The sequence below is a fragment of the Scyliorhinus canicula genome, chromosome 5 (assembly GCF_902713615.1).
Source record: "Scyliorhinus canicula chromosome 5, sScyCan1.1, whole genome shotgun sequence".
Classification (NCBI taxonomy): domain Eukaryota; kingdom Metazoa; phylum Chordata; class Chondrichthyes; order Carcharhiniformes; family Scyliorhinidae; genus Scyliorhinus; species Scyliorhinus canicula.
This window is the reverse complement of record NC_052150.1, coordinates 213045974-213068010: the sequence shown is the minus strand read 5'-3', so window position 1 is coordinate 213068010 and position 22037 is coordinate 213045974. Positions and strand designations below refer to the sequence as shown.

Genomic DNA, 22037 nt, shown 5'->3' with positions numbered 1-22037 from the left:
GGAGCCCAGAACTCGGTCTAATTCTCCAGTTGAGCCCAGACCACTGTTTTATAAAGATTCATCATAGCGTTTGTACTCTATGCCCCTATTTGTAAAGACCAGGATCCCATGTGAATTTTTAACCACTTATTGTCAACTTCAATTATTTGTACACATATAACTCCAACTCTCTCTCTTCCTAGAACCTCTATAGATTTTTTAAAATATTGTTTATGTTGCTTTTCCTCTTTCTTCCAATCAAAATGTATCACTTCACCGGTGTATACTTTCTGCAATTCAAAAGACAACTGTTCACCATTAATCTCTGTTTCCTGTCACTCAGCCAATTTTGTATCCACACATTTGTTGCCTCTTTTACCCAAAGTGCCTCAACAACCCTATTGTGTGGAACTTTATCAAAAGCCTTTTGGAAGTGCATACACACCACATCAGCCATGTTATCCTCATCCCATCTCTTTTGCCTCATTAAAACAATTCAATCCTCCACTCCCTCTCCCAGCTAAAACCTCTGCTTCGTAGAATTATAGAATAATACAACAGAGAGGTTTGGGCAGGGGTGGGTGGTCATTCAGTCCACTGAATCTGCACCAGTCGCTTGAAGAGCAATCCAGTTCACCCAACTCTGGTGCTCATTCTACATATCTCTGCAACTAACCTCCCATTGGCGGACAAAGAGGCCATCAGACTCTGTAATGGGCTAATGGCTGGTCAGACATGAGAGTCCAGAAGGTCAATGGATCTGGGGCGTAGTGTGTATTTCCACTGACTGGGACAATGTAACTAGGCCAGAGGTGAGCCTATCCTTTGACTCCATGCTAGCATTATTTTCCCTCAGTCGATTCAAATTGCCTACTCATGCTCCAATCTCACTTCTGGACCCAAATCCCCGATACTTCACTCACGTAGCAACATTTCCTTTTGAACATAGAACATACAGTGCAGAAGGAGGCCATTTGGTCCATCGAGTCTGCACCAACCCACTTAAGCCCTCAATTCCACCTTATCCCCCTAACCCAATAACCCCTCCTACCTTTTTGGACACTAAGGGTAATTTAGCAAGGCCAATCCACCTAACCCACGTCTTTGGATTGTGGGAGGAAACCGGAGCACCGCAGATAGGGGGAGAACGTGCAGATTCCACACAGACTGTGACCCAGCAGGGAATCGAACCTGGGACCCTGGCGCTGTGAAGCCACAGTGCTACCCACTGTGCTACCGTACTGCCCCATCTGGGGAAGGCTGCTATCGAATTTGTTTCCTCCACCCTAGCAGGCAGTGCATTCCAACAGCTAACCACTGGTCCCATCAGAAGGTTTTGCCTCTCATCTCCTTTACGGAAACACAAGTTCTTATTGAGGTTGAGCTTCTTCACGTCTCCAAACAAGATTCGGCCCTGCTCTGAGACCTATCTTCAATCCAGTGATCTAAGTAGAAAAGAGCACACGTGGCCATGAATGATTTTTTTTTAATATAGTTTTATTTATTTTGCAGTTTTGAATGTTGCTGGTCTAGGCTTGATCCCGGCAGAAAGCAGCATTTGTGGCTTGCTAGAAGTAGTTGACCACCCTTCGCAAGGACTGGATGTTTCCATTTTGTGCCTGCCACTCTGAGTGCGAGTGGTAATATCCTCGTTCCACGATGTACATTCTACCCCGGTAGTTAGGTTCATCATACAAAACCCAGCTGTGGATTGGAGGGGAGAAATGGCAAATAATTAAATGGCTGCAGAATGAAAAAGATTGAATCACGATGCTAGATTCTATAGAGTAGGTTTGCACGCATTCCTTTTGGTAAAATATTAGTTAGCTGGCTGACTCATGCAAACAAATTTAAATTCCCATCAACCATAAGACCATAAGACATAGGAGCAGAATTAGGCCACTCGGTCCGTCAAGTCTGCTCCACCATTCAATCATGGCTGATACTTTTCTCATCCCCATTCTCCTGCCTTCTCCCCATAGCCCCTGATCCCCTTATTAATCAAGAACCTATCTATCTCTGTCTTAAAGACACTCAGTGACTTGGCCTCCACAGCCTTCTGCGGCAAAGAGTTCCACAGATTCACCAGCCTCTGGCTGAAGAAATTCCTCCTCGTCTCAGTTTTAAACAAAAGTTGCTTCATGATATGTTCAAGCCTCTGGAGTATGGAAGATGCGGCGGAGGGTGGGGAGGAGGAGGAGGGGATCGAATTGAGGAGTTTGAAAGGAACTGATAGTTCAGATAGTCGGGAACTATTTCCATTGATGGGGGCGAGTCCAGAACAAGTTCAGAAAGTCTCATTTCAACCATTCAGGGGTGAGGTCAGGAAGTGTTTCTCCGCCCCAAGTGGAAATCTGAAAGTCACCCCCAAAAGGGCTGTTGACATTGGGGCAGGGACCATATCAAGAGTGAGAATGGTCAGTTTTTATTTTTGGTTCGGTAAGATATTAAGGGTTGCAGAAATGAGGCAGATCAATGGAGTGAAGATACAACTCACATGACCTCATTGAACGACGTGGGGCAGACTGGAGGGGCTGAGTGGACTACTTCTGTTCCTGGCGGAATTTTCCAATCTTGCCGCAGTGGGAGCGGGACTCTAAAATGGAGCAAGCCATTGACTTCAGCGGGAATGGTTTGTAGGCGCTGTAAAATTCTGTCCTCCCCCGTGTTCCCAGGTGCCAATTGTAACCGCGGAACTAGGGTATGGCGAGCGGCAGGGACCTGTTATTGTCAAAAGACATTTCATTGGGTGAGCTTCTAAATTATAATTTACTATTTAAAGCTGTGGGATGACTTGTAACATAAAAAAGTGGAATTGAAAATCATTCCATTAACGTATCAAGGGATGGGACAAAGGCAGGATAAATGGATTTGAAGAGCACATCAGCCATGAGCGAGGTCGATGAGCTAAATAGCCTCCTCCTGTTGTTATGTTCTTTTCCGAATGAGTCCCTAGGCTCTGCTGAGTTAACCTTGTTTCTTCTGCCGTGTGTGGGCCATTTGTAGAGGGGAGGCCAGCGGTTGTTAGGCCCACTCCCAGTTATGTCCTTTGGCGTGCTTTTGGGGCTAGTAATGGGATACCTTGCGAATTCTACCCTGCTCATCTATGCTGGGCCCAACTGGACCTACAAGTGCTGAGGGCTACGGATCCATTTGGGGTCGAGGGAAGATCAATGCAGCTTACACGCAATTGATACCTAAGGGCTTGTTTCTGTTCGAAGAGAAGGCCAGAGGGGTTGCGGCACAGAAGGAGGCCATTTGGCCCATCAAGCTCATGCCAGCAGGTCCCAGTAAGTAGATTCAAAAAGGTTTTCCAACTCTCGCCCTTTGTCTGATGAGAATCTGGGACCACTCCCCTCAGAGAAGCAGGATGGTAGCCAAGTTCCCTGCCTCTGCACCCTACCCGCAGGCATTAAACATCCTCTCTGAGTATTTAGCTGCTGCCCTGACCTGGGATTAGTGCCGGGGTCACTAGTTAGCCACGGACCCATTAATCCCATGGTATTATTTCGTCAGGGGTGCAGGAATACAGATTCCCGGGAAGTTGGGGTGGGGAGGGGCGATTCATAAGTACAAAACCCTGAAGGTGACAAGTTAACAAAGATTTGTTCTTTAAAAAAATTACCCTGGATTTTAGTGTTTCAAAAGGGAAGCATGGAATATTAAAAACAAGGATAACAGGTTAGAGCTTAGCTACCGTATTGTGTCAAATTCTGCCCACCACACAAATATTTAACAATGGTACCAGGGGCTATGGAATTCAGTGCTGTGGAAGAGCACGGACAGTCCTCCTTGCAACAGAGAAGATTTCCGAGATGTTTTAGAATTATATTTTACTGGAGTAGATAGGGATAAATTGTTTCCACTGGCAGGAGGGCCCAGATTTAAGACAATTGCAAAAATAGCCTGGGCGGTTGATGAGAAATAATTTGACTCCGCATGCTGGTATGACCCAGAATATACTGCCTGAAAGAAGCAGATTAAATGATAACTTTCCAAAGGAAATTGGAGATACGTTTATGTGAGGAGAGAGTGATCAAGTGGGCAGCTCTTCCAGGGAGCTGGCACAGACACGGTGGGCCGAATGGCCTTTTCCTGTGCTGTACAATCCTCCGAACTGGCAGCCTTGCCCCCACCACACTTTTCTCTCTTCAGTATGATCCATCAATTTAGGTTTTGGCTGCTGTCTATAGAGGGAATTACCACCAGTCCGTGCATTCCGTTTTACGTTTTCCAACAAATTCCAAAAAAGGTGGACTTCCAAAAGAAAAAATGGAAAATTTTATTTACGTCAGGTAAGGGCTTCAAGCCGACGGGGAAATCAATACTTACGCTCCATCGCCATAAACCCTGAGGGAGTTGACGCACGTCTTGTTCCAGCCTCTACCCTGGAGGAATGGACAATCCTCACAGAACTCCATACATTGGCCATTGAAGTCGCAGTTCTCAAACAGCTCTATTCTGTAATGTTCGCCGTGCTGAAACAACAGGTCAGAAGCAAAGGGTGAGCAGGTACATTGTGCTCATTAATCCTGGAATATTCTGGGTGCTGACAGCTTATTGGGACCTCGGCTTCAGCCTGGCAAAGCTAAGAGCAGGAATAGGCCATTTGGCACATCCATTTGAGCTCTGCTAGCTCCAGCAGTTCATGATTTGAGGTTACAGGGATAGAAATTAAAGCATAATCTACATTTGACCGACTGATCAGAGAGTATTACAAAGAACAAAGAACAATACAGCATAGGAACAGGCCCTTCGGCCCTCTAGGCCTGTACTGGTCATGATATCAACCTTGTCCAAAACCCTCTGCACTTCCTTGTGCAGTATCCCTCTGTACCCATCCCATCCATGGATGCTTTCAGTGGGTAACAGAGTCCAGGAATGTGAATAACATGCTCGATGTGACTGCGTGGGTCTCACCCCACAACCCAAAGATATGCAGGCGAGGTGGCTTGGCCGTGATAAATTGCCCCTGAATTAGAAAAAAATGTTTTAAATAAATTTTTAAAAACATACTCATATTTAACATTGATAAATAATATAATAATAGTAATAATCGCTTATTGTCACAAGTAGGCTTAATGAAGTTACTGTGAAAAGCCCCTAGTCATGGAGAACGGGGAAACGTCCTGAGCAAAATGTGTAAATTTGGTGTGGAATTGGGTGTATGATGGGATTAGGTATTCATAAGGTCATAGAAATAGGAGCAGGTGTGGTCCATTCGGCCCCTCGAGCCTGCTTCACCATTCAATAAGATCGTGAATAATCTGATTGTGGCCTCAAGTCCACTTGCCTGCCTGCCCCCCATAACCCTCGACTCTCTTGTAGATCAAAAATCTACCGCAGCCTCGAATGCTCAATGACCCACCTCCGATGCTTGCTGGGGAAGGGAATTCCGAAGGTTAAGGAGCCTCCAAAACAAGAAATTCCGCCTGATCTTCATCTTAAATGGGAGACGCCTGACTTTTAAACTGTGCCCCCAAGTTCCAGATTCCCCCACATGAACAAACATCCTTCCTGATTCTACCCTGTCAGACTCCCTCAGCATCTTATTTCTTGCATGTGATGTCCTTGAACAAATGGGCTGAACGGCCTTTCCAAGACCACTGGAACTCTATGTTTTCACCACACAGATGGCTGCGGTCCAAGAAGATGGCTCGCCACCAGTTTGGGATTGGCAATATATGCAACCCCCCCTCCGCCACCACCCCCCCCCCCCCCCCACCCCCCACCCCCCCGCCCCACAGCCCTGGCCAGAGACAATCCCAGATTGGATATCAATTAATACATATTATTGTGCGCGCTTGCACAGAACCTTCTCAACAATAGGACTGTGCTGAAGTCCACTCTTGCAGGTCACTTCCATTCTTGTCTTTGAAAGATTGGTGATTTTTAACATACCATTTTCACGGGTCTGCAAGATCCCATGTGGTCGTTGTGGGCATTCCAGCGATAGAAATCAGGGTACTCCCCTCGTTCGAGGATGTACTGATGCCCTTTGAAGTCAGGGTGATCGTAGCAGATCCAGGCACTGCTCTCCACCCGGATCGAGTTTACTCTGTTCATGAATCCCCTGTCCTGGAAGTTGTCGCAGTCTCCGCACACCTCCAGCTTTCTGCCGGTGAAACATTTCCCTTCGTAGAAAATGATCTGATGGAGAGAAAGAACACAGCTGGCTTAACCAATGTCCTGGTCACGTCGCCAAATTCCCGAGTAATATCAAATCCAAAGCAAGGTGGGGCCTATCGAGCTAACTCAATACATGGTGTGCCTCAGGGATCAGTGTTGGGACCACTATTTACATAGATGATCTGGAGTTGGGGACCACGTGTAATGTGTCAAAGTTCGCAGATGACACTAAGATGAGTGGTAGAGCCAAGTGTGCCGAGGACACTGAAAGTCTGCAGAGGGGTATCGATAGTTTAAGTGAGTGGGCAAGGATCTGGCAGATGGTGTACAATGTTGGTAAATGTGAGGGCATCCATTTTGGCCTATTGTTTAAATGGTAAAAAGTTACAGCATGCTGCTGTGCAGAGGGACCTGGGTGTCCTTGTGTATGAATCACAAAAAGTTGGTTTGCAGGTGCAACTAATTAAGAAGGCAAATGGAATTTTGTCCTTCATTGCTAGAGGGCTGGAGTTTAAAAACAGGGAGGTTATGTTGCAGCTGTATAGGGTGGCAGTGAGGCCACGCCTGGAGTACTGTGTACGGTTTTGGCCTCCTTACTTGAGAAAGGATGGACTGACTCTGGAGGGTGTGCAGAGGAGATTCACTTGGTTGATTCCAGAGTTGAGGGAATTGGCTTGTGAGGAGAGACTGAGTAGAATGGGACTATACTCATTGGAATTTAGAAGGATGAGGGGGAATCTTATAGAAACATATAAAATGATGAAGGGAATAGATAGGATAGAAGCAGGGAGGTTGTTTCCTCTGGCGGGTGAAACTAGAACTAGAGGACATAGCCTCAAAATAAGGGGAAGTAGATTTAGGACAAAGTTGAGGAGGAACTTCTTCACCCAAAGGGTTGTGAATCTGTGGAATTCCTTGCCCAGTGAAGCAGTTGGGGCCACCTTGTTGAATGTTTTTAAGGCAAAGTTAGACAGATTTTTGAACACTAAAGGAATTGAGGATGACGGTGAGCGGGCGGGTAAGTGAAGCTGAGGCCACAAAAAAGATCAGCCATGATCTCATTGAATGGTGGAGCAGGCTCGAGGGGCGGATGGTCTATTCCTGCTTCTAGTTCCACATGAGTTAGGAGCAGGAGGAGGCCATTTGGCCCCTCGAGCCTGCTCCGCCATTCCAATAAGATCTTGATTGTTCTGGGGCGGGATTCTCCGACCCCCCGCCGGGTCGGAGAATCGGCGGGGGGGGCAGCGTGAATCCCGCCCCTGCCGACTGCCGAATCCTTCAGCGCCGGAGATTTGGCAGAGGCGGGAATCGCGCTGCACCAGTCGGCGGCCTCTTACAGCGGCCCCCCCGGTGATTCTCCTGCCCACGATGGGCCGAAGTCCTGACTTTTCTATGCAGGTCCCACCGGCGTAGATTGGAGTAGGTCCCTTACCGGCGTGACCTGGCGGCGCGGGCGGGCTCCGGGGTCCTGGGGGGGCCCCACGGTGGCCTAGCCTGCGATCGGAGCCCACCTGATATGAAATACTGAGGCCGTCTTCTATCACTGCACATAGCTCGCATACACAATACAGTAACCCCCCCCACTCCGCTGTGTGGGCATTAGGATTGGGCTGAGATGTGATGCTCCTGTGGTCGAATAGGTCTATTTTGAAAGGCTGGAGCAGATTCAGCACTCACGGGAGAGGAACAGCTCAGAGCTGAGGTTGAAACATTGGGGTGGAGTGGATCACCCGACCAGCGTTCACGTTTGGCCAACTTGGGACCTCACGGCCATGAGCTCATCCTCTCCAATCTCAACGCTGCCGTGGGGGCATTCTATTCCTACGTGTCGTCCGTGTCAGCCTCCGCGATGGCCAGCGTGAAGGTGAGCCCCCCCCCGCGCATGCGCGGGGATGATATCAGCAGGCGCCGACGCTCCAGCGCATGCGTGGACCCGCACCGGCCGGCGGAGTCCCTTCGGTCCCGGCTGGCATGGCGCCAAAGGCCTTCCACGCCAGCCGGGGAATATCCTCTCAGTGTACACTCTGACCCTCACAATATGGTTCAATGAGATGACCTCTCATTCCCCTAAACTCGAATGGATGGAGGCACAATTTGGCCAAGCTTACCTCTTAATATAACTCCCCCATCCCAGGTATCAACTGAGTGAACCATCCCTGAACTGCTTCCTAACGCATTCATACCCTTCCTTAAATAAGGAGACCAACACTGTATACAGTACTCTGGATGTGGTCCCACCTATGGATTGTATAACTGAAGCAAAACATCCCTACTTTTATATTCCATTCCTCTTGCAATAAACAACAGCATTTCATTTTCCTTCCTAATCACTTGCGTACTAACTGTTTATGATTCCTGTACCAGGACACCCAGATCCCTCTGTACCACAGAGTTAGGAATCTCTCTCCATTTAAACAACATGTGTTTTTCTATCTCTAGCGGCAGAAACTTCATCTCTAATTTTCTGAAAACGTTTTGCACCTTGAAGGTATTGTTCACAGCCAATTTCTCGTTTGGAAGCCACTTTTCTTGTGTGAATATTAATAAGAGTGTTAAAGAAAAATAAAAGTGCCTTTCACATCCTGAAGGATATATTAATGTCACAAGTAGGCTTACATTAACGCTGCAATGAAGTTACTGTGAAAAGCCCCTAGTCGCCACATTCTGCTGCCTGTTGGGGTGCACAGAGGGAGAATTCACCTAACAAGCACGTCTTTCGGGACTTGGGGGAGGAAACCGGAGCACCCGGAGGAAACCCACGCAGACACGGGGAGAACGTGCAGACTCTGGACAGACAGTGACCCAAGCGGGAATCAAACCTGGGTCCCTGTTGCTGTGAGGCAACAGTGCTAACCACTGTGCTAACGTGCCACTCTCAAAGGAGTCCCAAATTGAAGGATGTATATTGGCTAAATGACCAGGGGAGAATACAGCTCCTCTTCAAAATATTGCTATGGGCCCTACTTGAAAGGACCCTCAATTTAAAGTTTCATTCAGAGGATAGTTCCCTCCAACAGTGCAACACTCCCTCAGTTCTGCATTGAAGTGTCCATCTAGATTCAGGACTCAAGACTCTGAAATGGGACTTCACCCCAAAACTTTCAGACTCAGAAAGTGAGAGTGCTACCCACTGAGCCAAGAACCAACACCCAGTCTGACCCTGTCATCCCAAGACATCCATGCGCATCAACCTTCCAGTAGCAGTTACAGACAAAGGAGTTATGAGAACCTTGTCTGATATTCTCCTGCCATGGTCCAAAAATACTGAGGCCGTCATCTATCACTGCACATAGCTCGCATACACAATACAGTAACCCCTCCCCTCCGCTGTGTGGGCATTAGGATTGGGCTGAGATGTGATGCTCCTGTGGTCGAATAGGTCTATTTTGAAAAGGCTGGAGCAGATTCAGCACTCACGGGAGAGGAGCAGCTCAGAGCTGAGGTTGAAACATTGGGGTGGAGTGGCTCACCCGACCAGCGTTCACGTTTGGCCAACTTGGGACCTCACGGCCATGAGCTCATCCTCTCCAATCTCAACGCTGCTGTTCATGTCAAACTCAGAGTGGCAACAAAATCTCAGAGGAGAAAATTATTTGCGGTCAGTTTTGGTTGGGTTCTGGCAAACAAAATTGGCTGACTTCAAAGTGACTGGGGTGGTAAAGGGTCATGACCTCTCAACACCCCCCCCCCCCCCCCCCCCCTCAACTCCCCACCGACCCTGCCATTTGTTCTGCCACTGGAGAGGAGACAATAATATTGGGTGGAATCATAAGAGACAAAAGAAAATAATTTATACAACAGTTAAAAGAATCTGAGATGTGTAAGACGCACATTGTTAACATTTGAATAAAAATTCATGATTTATAACAAGGGAGATAAGCTTCATAATAACAGAATGATTGTTCCTGCCAGGGTTTGCTTTACAATTACAGTCAGCTGCTGTGCTAATTAAGTTTGACTTGCCTCAAATATTACATCATTGACCTTTTTGCAGATCTGGAAGAAGGAACTGAGGACATTGTTGCTAAGTTTACAGACGATATAAAGGTATGTAGAATGACAGGTTGTGTTGGGGAAGCAGGGGGGGCTGCAAAAGGACTTGGACAGGTGAGGAGAGTAGGCAAAGAAGTGATAGATGGAATACAATGTGGAAAAGCGTGAGGTTATGCACTTTGGAAGTAGGAATGGAGGCATAGACTATTTTCTGATTGGGTAAAGGCACAAAGGGACTTAGGAGTGCTAGTTCAAGATTCTCTTCAGGTTAACGTGCAGGTTCAGTCGGCAGTTAGGAAAGCAAATGCAATGTTAGCATTCATGTCGAGAAGGCAAGAATACAAGAGAAGGGATGTACTCCTCATACTATATAAGGCCCCATTTGGAGTATTGTGAGCAGTTTTGGGCCTCGTATCTAAGGAAGGGTGTTCCTTAGTTTAGAAGGATGAGGGGAGATCTCATTGAAACTTTCAGAATACTGCGAGGTGTGGATAGTGTGGGCGTGGAGAGGGTGTTTCCAGCAGTAGTAGAAACTAGAACCAGAGAACACTGCCTCAGGCTGAAGGGACAATCCTTTAAAACTGAGATTAGGAGGAATCTTTCCAGCCAGAGGGTGGTGAATACAAAGAACAAAAAAACAAAGAAAAGTGCAGCACAGGAACAGGCCCTTCAGCCCTCCAAGCCTGTGCCAATCATGATGCTCTAACTAAAACAAACCTTCTGCCCTTACTCGGTCCGTATCCCTCTATTTCCTCCCTATTCATGTACCCATCAATCTTAAATGTTGCTAATGTACCTGTTTCCACCACATCCTCTGGCAGCAGGTTCCAGGCACCCACCACCCTCTGCATGAAAAACTTACCCCTTCACATCTCCCTTAAACATTCCCCCTCTCTCCTTGAACCTGTGCCCCCTTGTAATTTCACCCTTGGAAAAAGCCTCTGACTATCCACCTTGTCTGTGCATCTCATAATTTTATAGACCTCTATCAAGCCACCTCTCAGCCTCCGTCTTTCCAGTGAAAACAATCCTGGTTTATTCAACGTCTCCTCATAGCCAACACCCTCGAGGCCAGGCAACATCCTGATGAACCTTCTTTGCCCTCTCTCCAAAGCCTCCACGTCCTTCTGATAATGTGGTGACCAGAACTGCATAAAATGCGGAATCTTTGCCTTAGAAAAGGCCAAGTCACTGAGTGTTTTTAAGGCAGAGATAGATAGGTTCTTGATGAACGAGGGGATATGGAGTTAGGGGAGAAGGCAGGAGAATGGGGATGAGAAACACATTCGCCATGATCGAATGGCGGAGCAGGCTCGATGGGCCGAATGGCCTAATTCTGCTCCTACATCCTATGGTCCAACAAACTGATGTGATAATCTGAAGCATGGAAGCAAATCAAACACAAACTCCATCTGTAGAGAGGTCTACGAGGAACAACACAGTCACTTCACCAAACTGTTAATTAAATCCACCCTTCGAGACCTGAGGAACATTAGAAAGGAAGAATATCACCCTCCTGCTCCAAGCCTGTGTTTATTGAACTGCGACCAAACGAGGTCATTCTATCCCCATTCTCTTTGGCCCTGGTGTTGTCCTGGACTGCGGCACACTTTGTGTAGGTTCTGAATTGAAAAGCAAACAAATCTCTCCATGAGGTGAAATTTGCTTCGCTGCCCAACAAAAAAAATTAAACATCTTGCATTCACGTGACGCTTTTCACAACTTTGGAACGTTCCGAAGCACTTGGCAGGTAATTTTTGAAGCGTAGACGCTGTTGAAAGGTACGGAACACGGCGGCCATCTTCACACTCAACAAGCCCCCACAAGGTGTTACTGACCAGATATACTGGGATTTAAGTTCAGTGACGCTGGTTGAGGAATAACTATTGCCCAGGATGACGGGGTGTGGGGGTGGGGGGGGGGGGGGGGGGGGGGGGGAGAGAGAGAGAGAGAGAGAGAGAGCCCTCCTTGCTCCCTCCCCTCCCTGATTTTCTTTGAAACAGAGCCATGGATCCTTTACATCCAACTGTGAGTCGGGCCCTTGGTTTTACCTCACACCCAAAGGGTGGCACCTCTGAGCACACCCTCGGCACTGCACTGGGAGCACCTGCCTTGATTCCGTGCTCAGGCCCCTGAGGTGGGACAATGCGAGGTGTAGGCCGTAGTTACAAACCGCACGATTTTTATTTTTAAAAAAAGAAAGTCAACATAGTTGGCCACTTACCTTCCCAGAATACTGTGACATGTTGCTGCTGGATTTTTTTCCAACTGAACTAAATGCCAGAATGCTTTTTTGACAGCTGAGAATTATTGGACACCCCAATATATACCTCCGAGGCTGGGAGAAGTCCATCTCTCGCGAGGATTCCTCGTCAATAGAACTGCAAAGCGGGGCTGAAAAGATTTTGCTTCCCTCACCAAATCATTTGGAATGCATTCTGCTGACTCCGGGCCGCTGCAGGCAGCTCAACAAAAGACTTGCTCAAGGGAGAGGATTATCGAGGATTAGCCCCCATTATTCAATGCCTTTAATCTGCTGGCGAGAGCTGGGGTTGGACTCATTCAGGAGGGGTATTGGCAGATGCCAGAATTTGAAAGAGCAAGTGTAATCTGTGTGTTAAATAAAGGGCAGGATGATCATGTCTGTGACAGTGGAGTTTGTACATCAGAGGTCAGTGTGTTAAATACACACCGTGAGCTCCTCTTTCAAACCCTCCCGAGGTGCGGCAGAGAGACCTAATCATCCAAAATGGATCCAAAGAACGTGTCGGGAGGGATCATCCAAAACTTGGTTAACGAGGTGGTTCTGAGGGGGCAGCACGGTGGCGCAGTGGGTTAGCACTGCTGCCTCAAGGCGCCGAGGTCCCAGGTTCGATCCTGGCTCTGGGTCACTGTCCGTGTGGAGTTTGCACATTCTCCCCGTGTCTGCGTGGGTTTCGCTCCCACAACCCAAAAGATGTGCAGGCTAGGTGGATTGGCCACGCTAAATTACCCCTTAATTGGAAAAAATGAATTGGGTACATGAAATTTTTTTTAAAAGGAGGTAGCTCTAAACTTCTGCAATTCTGCAGAATAATTCATCATAAAGTCCAGTTTATGGGAAGGTAATGTGGGTGAGCTTTCATTCACCTTCAAGGGTGGGGGGGGGGGGCAGTATACCTATTTATGACAGCGTGTGGGACACATCGTGGGCCGATCCACAGTCCGAGGCAAAAGCATGTATTTTTGTCATTTCCGGGATGCAGGTGTCAGTGGTATTCCAGGATTTATTGCCCATCCCTATTTGCCCTTCAGAAGGTGGTGGTGAGTTGCCATCTTGAACTTCTGCGGTCCCTGATGTGTAGGCTAACCCACTGTGCTGTTAGGGAGGGAGTTCCAGGATGTTGCCCCAGTGACAGTGAAGGAACGGCGATATATTCCCAAGTCAGGGTGGTGAGTGACTTGGAGGGGAACCTCCAGGTGATGGGGTTCCACGGTATCTGCTGCCCTTGTCCTTCTAGATGGTAATGATCTTGGGTTTGGAAGGTGCTGCCGAAGGAACTTTGGTGAGTTCCTGCAGTGCATCTAGTAGATGGTACACACGGCTGCCACTGTTCGCCGGTGGTGAAGGGTTTGAATGTTTGTGGAAGGGGGAGCAATCAAGTGGGCTGCTTTATCCTGAATGATGTCGAGCTTTTTTTTTTCATTTTTTATAAATTTAGAGTACCCAATTAATTTTTTCCAATTAAGGGGCAATTTTAGTGTGGCCAATCCACCTACCCTGTACATCTTTGGGTTGTGGGGGCAAAACCCGCGCACACACTGGGAAAATGTGCAAACTCCACACGGACAGTGACTCGGGGCCGGGATCGAACCTGGACCTCGGCGCCATGAGGCAGCAGAGCTAACCACTGCGCATCTGTGCGGTCCTTGATGTCGAGCTTCTTGAGTGTTGTGGGAACTGCACTCATCCAGGCAATGGGAGGGTGTTCCATTACACTCCTGACTTGTGCATTGTAGATGGTGGACAGGCTTTGGGGGTGAGGAGATACATAGAAACATACATACAGAATAGAAGCAGGAGGAGGCCATTCGGCCCTTCGAGCCTGCTCCAGAATTCATTATGATCATGGCTGATCATCAAGTTCAACACCCTGATCCTGTCTTCCCCCCATCTCCCTTGGTCCCTTTCACCCCAAGAGCTCTATTCTAACCCCTTCTTCAAATTACACAACGTTTTGGCCTCAACTACTTTCTGTGGTAGTGAATTCCACAGATTCACGACTCTGGGTGAAGAAATTTCTCCTCAGCTGAGTCCTAAAAGGTTTATCCCTTTTCCTCAAACTATGATCCCTAGTTCTGGGCTCCCCTACCATCAGGAAGGTTCTTTCTGATTCTACCCTGTCTAATCCTGTTAGAATTTTAGAATTTTCCACGAGATCCTCTCTTACTGTTCTAAATTCCAATGAATATAATCTTAACCAATTTAATCTCCCCTCATATGACAGTCCCGCCATCCCAGGAATCAACGGTAAACCTTTGCTGCACTCCCTCCATAGCAAGAACATCCTTCCTCAGATCAGGACATCAAAACTGCACGCAATAATCCAGGTGTGTCCTCACCAATGCCCGATACAATTGCAGTAAAATATCTCTATTCCGATACTCAAATCCTCTCATTATGAAGGCCAACATACCATTTGCCTTCTTTACTGCCTGCTGTACCTGTGCACTTAATGTCAGAGACTGATAAACGAGGACACCAAGGTCTCGCTGAGTATCCGCCTCTCTCAATCTACACCCATTCAAATAATAATCTGCCTTCCTATGTTTGCTACCGAAGCGGATAACCTCACATCTGTGTGGAGTCTGCACGTTCTCCCCGTATCTGTGTGGGTTTCCTACAGGAGCTCCAGTTTCCTCCCACAGTCCAAAGATGTGCAGGTCAGGCGGATTGGCCATGATAAATTGTCCTTAGTGTCCAGAGAGGTTGGGTGGGTTTCTGGATTACGAGGATAGGGTGGAGGTGTGGACTAGGGTAGGCTGCTCTTTCCAAGAGCTGGTGCAGACTCAATGGGCCGAGTGGCCTCCTTCTGTGATTATATGATTTATTCCCATTATACTGACTGCATCTGCCATGCATGTGCTCACTCACTCAGCCTGTCCAAATCCCGCTGAAGCATCTCCGCATCCTCCTCACAGCTCACCCTCCCACCCAACTATGTATCACCTGCAAATTTGGAAATACTACATTTAGTTCCCTTGTCCCAATATAATATGAACAGTTGAGGTCCTAGCATAGATCCCTGTGGTCCGCACTAGTCACTGCCTGTCAATCAGAAAAAGATGCATTTGTTCCAAATTTTTGCTTCCTGTCTGCTGACCAGCTTTCCATCCATCTCAAGACACTGCCCACAATCCCATTCACTTTAACTTTACATATTAATCTGCTATGTGAGACCTTGTCGAAATCCTTCTGAAAGTCTAGATAAACCACATCCACTGGGTCTCCCTGGTCAACTCTACCAGCTACATCTTCAAAGAATTTCCCTTTCGTAAATCCATGCTGACTTTGTCTGATTATACCACTGCTTTCCAAATGCTGTGCTGTGAAATCCTTGACAATAGACTCCAGCATCTTCCCTACTACCGACATTAGACTCACTGGTCTATAGTTTCCTGTTTTCTCTCTACCTCCTTTTTTGAATTGTGAGCTTATATTAGCCACCTTTCAAGCTGTCGGAACCATTCCACAGTCCAAAGAATTTTGGAAAATGATTGTCAATGGATCTACTATTTCTAGGGCTTCTTCCTTAAGTACTCTGGGATGAAGATTATCAGGCCCTGGAGATTTATCAGTCTTCAATCCCATTAATTTCCCTAAAACCATTTCTCTACTAATAATAACTTCCTTCAGCTCCTCATGAAAACCTGTGTTTCTCAGAACCTCCGCTGCGTTATTCATGTCTTCCTTTGTGAAGACAGAAGTAAAGTATGAATTTAGTTCCTCAGCCATTTCTTTATTCCCTGTTGTGAATTCGCCCATTTCTGACTGTAAGGGGCCTACATTTGTTTTTATCTATCCATACCTATGTAAACATTTACAGTCATTTTTATGTTCCCCGCTAGCTTACTTTCATATTGTATTTTACCTTTCTTAATCAATCCCTTGGTCTGCCTTTGCTGAATTTTAAACTGTTCCCAATCCTCAGGTCTATTGCATTTTCTTGTTAATTTGTATGCCTCTTCTTTAACTCTAATACTATCTCTAATTTTCCTTGTAAGCCATGGTTCCCTTTCTACTGATGTGCCAAATAAGAATAAACAATTTTTGGAGTTCACCCATTCTTTCCTTGAATGCCTGCCATTGCCTGTCCACTGTCCTTCCTTTCAGTAATGTTTCCCAGTCCATCATAGCCAACTCATGCGCATACCATTATAGCTACCTTTTTTAAGGATCCTCGTCTTAGAATCAACTACCTCACTATCCCCCATGATAAATAATTCTATCATGTTATGGTCACTCATCCCCAAGGGTTCTCTCACAATTAGGTTGCCAACTAATCTTTTCTCATTACACAACATCCAGTCCAAGATGGTCTGTTCCCTTGCATGGCTCCTCAATATACTGCTCCAGAAAACCATCCCATACATAGTTCAGAAATTCATCCTCAGATACTGAAGCAGTCTATGTCCAAATGCAGCAAGATCTTGACAATATCCAGGCTTGGGTTGACAAGTGGCAAGGTACATTCGCGCCACATAAGTGCCAGGCAATGACGATCTTCTACAAGAGAGGATCTAACCATTGCCCCATGACATTCAATGACATTAACATTGCTCAATCCCCCACAATCAACATTCTGGGGGTTACTATTGACCAGAAACTAAACTGGACTAGCCATATAAATACTGTGGCTACCAGAGCAGGTCAAAAGCTCAATATCCTGTGGCGAATAACTCACCTCCTGACCCCCCCCCCCCCCCCCCCCCCCCCCCCCCCACCCCAAAGCATGTCCAGCATCTACAAAACACAGGTCAGGACTGACAAAGCAGCCCCACTTGATTGCTACAGTGGCAGCCGTGTATCCCATCTACAAGATGCAATGCAGGAACTCACCAAGGTTCCTCAGGCAGCACCTTCCAAACCATGACCACTACCATCTAGAAGGACAAGAGCAGCAGATACCAGGGAACCCCACCACCTGGAGGTTCCTCTCCAAGTCACCCATCACCCTGACTTGGAAATGTATCACCATTCCTTCATTGGGCCAAAATCCCCTCCCTAACAGCATTGTTGGTGTACCTACACCTCAGGAACTGCAGTGGTTCAAGAAATCAGCTCACTGCCACCTTCTCAAAGGCAACTAGCAATGGGCAATAAATACTGGCTGAGCCAGTGACACCAAGATCCTGTAAATTGATTTTTAAAAACTTCCTGTGATAGAAAGTTTTCGTGAACACAATCTGAGAACATTTGCCCCTCTCCCTTTTAAAGTACCACTACCCCAGCCTACATTTGAGCAATTAAAGTCCCCCATTGTAACTATCCTACAATGTTTGTATCTCTCTAATTTCCCTGCAGATTTGTTCCTCTACATCCTCCTCACTAGTTGGTGGTCTATAGACTACACCAAGGAAAGTAATTGCAACCTTTTTGTTCCTTAGCTCCAGTCAAATTGATTCTGTCCTTGAACCCTCTGGGACATCTCCAGCTCTCCCGAACCAACATCACCACTTCTCCTCCTTTCCTTCCTTTCCTGTCTTTTCTGAATATCTTGTACATTCAGTCTTGCCTTTCCTTGAGCCAGGTCTCTGATATAGCCACAACATTGTAATTTCACTTGGTAACTGCATCTGTAACTCCCCAATCTTATTTACGATGTGGAGATGCCGGCGTTGGACTGGGGTGGGCACAGTAAGATGTCTTACAACACCAGGTTAAAGTCCAACAGGTTTGTCTGCTTATTTACCACACTGTGCATTCACGTACATATTTGCAGTAGCCCTGATTTAGACTTAATTTCTTTCTCCCTTACTCCGACTCCACCTACTAACTTTACTAGTGCTATCTGAGGGGAGCAGGGTGGCACAGTGGTTAGCCCTGCGGCCTCACGGCACCGAGGTCCCAGGTTCGATCCCGGCTCTGGGTCATTGTCCATGTGGAGTTTGCACATTCGCCCCTTGTTTGCGTGGGTTTCGCCCAAAAAAAACAAAAATAAATAAATTATAAAAACTAGTGCCATCTGTCTCTCCCAGTATTTGGTGCATCCTGGAATTCCTATCTAATATTCATTCCTGGTTCCCACACCCTTGCTGGGTCAGTTTAAAGTCCCACCCGACATCACTAGCAAAATCCCCACAAGAAACTCAGTCCCAGCTCTCTTCAGGTGTAACCTGGCCGGGTGTGTACAGGTGCCATCTCTCCTAGAGCCAGTCGCAGGAATCTAAAGTCCCCCCCTCCTGCACCATCTTTCCAGCCACCCGTTCATCTGCCTCATCATCCTATTTCTCTACTCACTTTTTTTTTTAAAATTTAGAATATCCAATTCATTTTTTCCAATTAAGGGGCAATTTAACGTGGCCAATCCACCTAACCTGCACATCTTTGGGTTGTGGGGGTGAAACCCACGCAGACACGGGGAGAATGTGCAAACTCCTCACAGACAGTGACCCAGGGCCGGGATTCGAACCCGGGTCCTCAGCGCCGTAGGCAGCAATGCTAACCACTGTGCCACCGTGCCGCCCTTTCTCTACTCACTTGAACGTGGGACTGGAGTAACCTGGAGATTAATACCTTTGAGGTCCTGCTTGCTAATTTCTTACCCATCTCCCTAAATTCTGACTGCAGGACCCCATCCCTTTCCTACTTCAGTCGTTGATACCAATGGGGACCACGACATTTGGCTGTTCCCCAGAAGAACATCCTGCAGCCGCTCACAGAGACACTCACTGCACCCTGGAACCAGGGAGGTACCATCCGGCCTGGAGTCATGTCAATGGCCACAGAAACGAGGAGGCTGTCTCCTGCACGATCGCACTAGAATTCACATTGCTGACCTGTGTGGTATCAGGACCCAGAAATGGTCCCAAACCCTGAAAATATTTGATAAGTATTAAGATTCTGCCTGGTTTATTCGGCATTCTAGATTAAAGCCCAGTAACCATTATTCCTATGTGACCTTTGATAGGGGTGTCAGTATAGTATTAAAACGTGGAGTGAAATCCAGTGCATTCCTCACCACTCGTCAGGGTATACCCACTTTCAGAGATCAGCACTGGATAATGATAATGAGGTTAAACGTGTGTGAAACATACATTCCCCTCATAACAGTACTGAGAGTGTACCCACACCACATGGACCGCAGCAGCTCACCACCACCTCCTCAAGGGCAATTAGCGACACTGAATTGCTTCCTGATCCCTTGGGTAACGGAAATCAGTATCAATTCTTCTCCGGCGGGGGAACATAAGGCTGGATTCACCGTTTTTGAGGCTAAATGCCGACGCCAGCGTGTGAATTGTGGTGTTTTACGATACCAAAATCAGCGCTGAACCCTCACTGACCCTGCAGCGAGTGAGGAGTTGGCAGCTGCGCCGGGTAAAACTCTGGGATCCCACGATATAAACAGCTGGTGAATGGTGGGGTCCGTGGCCGTGTATGCGCACGCCGACGACCTGCAGCGGTCGCGCCGTAAAACATGGCGCCGGCTGTGTGCGGAACCGATCTGCCAAATACTGACCCCCCCCCCCCCCGGCCACCCCCTGGCCAACCCCACCAGTGCCTACACCCCACACGGAAGCCCACCCCCCGGCCAGCAGACCAGCTCCCGGACGACTGTGGCAGCGCTGGACACGGTCTACACCCGCCACGCTGGGCCCCGGACCACTGAGACCACACGTCCCCTGCGCGGTCGGGAAATCGGCCCATCGGGGTCAGAGCATTGGGGAGGGCCTTCAGGTGACCCGTCAACGGCGTTCCAACGGCGTGTGGCACGCAACGCGATGACGCCATTTTGAAGAGGGCGGAGGATAGAAAACCAGCGTCAAACCGACGCCGCCTCGATTTGGGCGTCGGAAGTGATTCTCCACCCGGTCGCTGATTACGATATCAGCATCGGGCAACGGTGAATTCCGCCCATAATCTCCCTAACGGAGAACCTCGCCCAAAATGTACCACCTCAAACCCGTCATCAACCCTTCGATATTCTTTTGCCACTCCCTTTGGTCCTCAGAATTTCTCACTGCTTCAACAACGTTTACACAATTAGATGTCACTCCCTCCAAATCACTCGAGTGTGAAGTGTCAACACAGAGTATGTGGAACACCAGTTTGGTTTTTAAGCACTCTGAGAAACTGCCCTTGCACGCCTATCTTTGGGCAGCAGGGTGGCGCAGTGGTTAGCACTGCTGCCTCACAGCGCCGAGGTCTCAGGTTCAATCCCGGCTCTGGTTCACTGTCCGTGTGGAGTTTGCACATTCTCCCCATGTTTGTGTGGGTTTCACCCCCACAACATAAAGGTGTGCAGGGGAGGTGGATTGGCCTCGCTAAATTGCTCCTTAATTGGAAAAAAATGAATTGGGTACTCTAAATTTATGAAACAAAAACTCCTATTCTTTGTTTTTCCTCTTTCAACCCAGTTTTTAATCCGATTTGTAAGCCTCCTTCGAATTCCATGTGTCTTAATCCTCTCTGATAGTATCCTGTGTGGTACTCTATCACACACTTTCTAAAAGTCCATATTTGCTGCATTTCCTCCATACACCACATGTACAGGATCCTCAAAGAGCTCTGTCAGGTTTGTCCAGCATGATCTTGGTTTCTTTCGAGGACACAGAGGAGTCAGGCACGAGAGTATGATGAAAACAACTTATTGTTAAAGCCCATTATTTACAGTCACAATCCAGGTCCCAGCTGGCTTCCTATCTGGGTCGGCTTTTATGTCTGTAATTAATTACCCCACTGATGGGCCCCCGCCCCTCCACGGGGTTTACGGAGATGTTTATTGGCCCCTCCCCGTCGGTCACGTTAACACTTTCTGAAATCTAAGTTCGGAATTCAGGAGCACGTGTACACCAAGATAGGCCAGCGTGGTCTACATGGGATATTTGAACATATGTATGAACATACAAAGACATAAATGAAGAATCATTGGATATCTTTTGGCCCAGAAGTGAAGCAGACCGATCATGCTGAGATGCATTACACAGCCACAAGTTTGAAGCTGTTAACCATCTCCACCTCGGCTCCGTTGATGCAGACAGGGGTGTGCGCAGCACTTTGCTTCATTTTTTCCATGACCTGGAACGTGACATTCATTCAAGACTTACATGTATATATAGCACCTTTCATCACCTCGGACTGTCCCAGGGTGGCACGGGGATGCAGTGGTTAGCACTGTTGCCTCACGGCATCGAGGACCCGGGTTCAATCCCAGCCCTGGGCCACTGTCCTTGTGGAGTTTGCACATTCTCCCCATGTCTGCGGGGGTCTCACCCCTGTCATGATATGCACTCATGCACATAATGAGATACAGGCAGGCAGTGACAGACACCCAGCACAGACAATCAACACACAGGACAGAATACAACTAATCACCAGGCAGAACACTAGAGGGGGGTTTCCCACTATAAAACACACGAGGCATCAACACTCTGTCTCTTTCCACTGGTGACAACTGTAGTGACAGTCAGGGTGTATATATCAGTTAGCACCTTCTACACATGGCTCAGAGCTAATCTGGTCTAGTTAGTTATAGTAGGCACGATTAGATTAGTAGAGTGTCAAACCCACAGCAAACTGTGTGCACTGCTTAACAGGTTCAATAAAGCGTATTGAACTAACATCAAAGTTTGGAGTCTACTTTCAAGTACAACTGCATCCAGTTGCAGTCAGTGTTACCCCAGGGTGATTAACACGACAACCCAAAGATGTGCAAGTTAAGTGGATTGGCCAC

The 22037-nt window shown here is 47.5% G+C and overlaps 1 protein-coding gene across 1 annotated transcript; it reads right to left on the bottom strand.

The window, feature by feature from the left end:
- Positions 1-1455: 1455 nt before the first annotated feature.
- On the bottom strand, positions 1456-12483 carry LOC119966555 (gamma-crystallin N). The gene is made up of 4 exons (XM_038798447.1): positions 12326-12483; positions 5881-6129; positions 4312-4457; positions 1456-1683 (listed from the first exon to the last, which is right to left on the bottom strand). Exons 1-4 carry the CDS (start codon positions 12452-12454, stop codon positions 1548-1550), a joined length of 660 nt encoding a protein of 219 aa, XP_038654375.1. The 5' UTR covers positions 12455-12483; the 3' UTR covers positions 1456-1547.
- Positions 12484-22037: the final 9554 nt, after the last annotated feature.

What these genes read in the sequence shown, in the direction of transcription:
- LOC119966555 (XM_038798447.1), bottom strand. Translation starts at nt 12,454, where the DNA reads ATGGACTTCTCCCAGCCTCGGAGGTATATATTGGGGTGTCCAATAATT. An exon ending in TGTCACAGTATTCTGGGAAG is followed by an intron (nt 6,130 to 12,325) that starts GTAAGTGGCCAA and finishes TCTCTCCATCAG; the next exon opens with ATCATTTTCTACGAAGGGAA. An exon ending in CTTGCAGACCCGTGAAAATG is followed by an intron (nt 4,458 to 5,880) that starts GTATGTTAAAAA and finishes CTGTTGTTTCAG; the next exon opens with CACGGCGAACATTACAGAAT.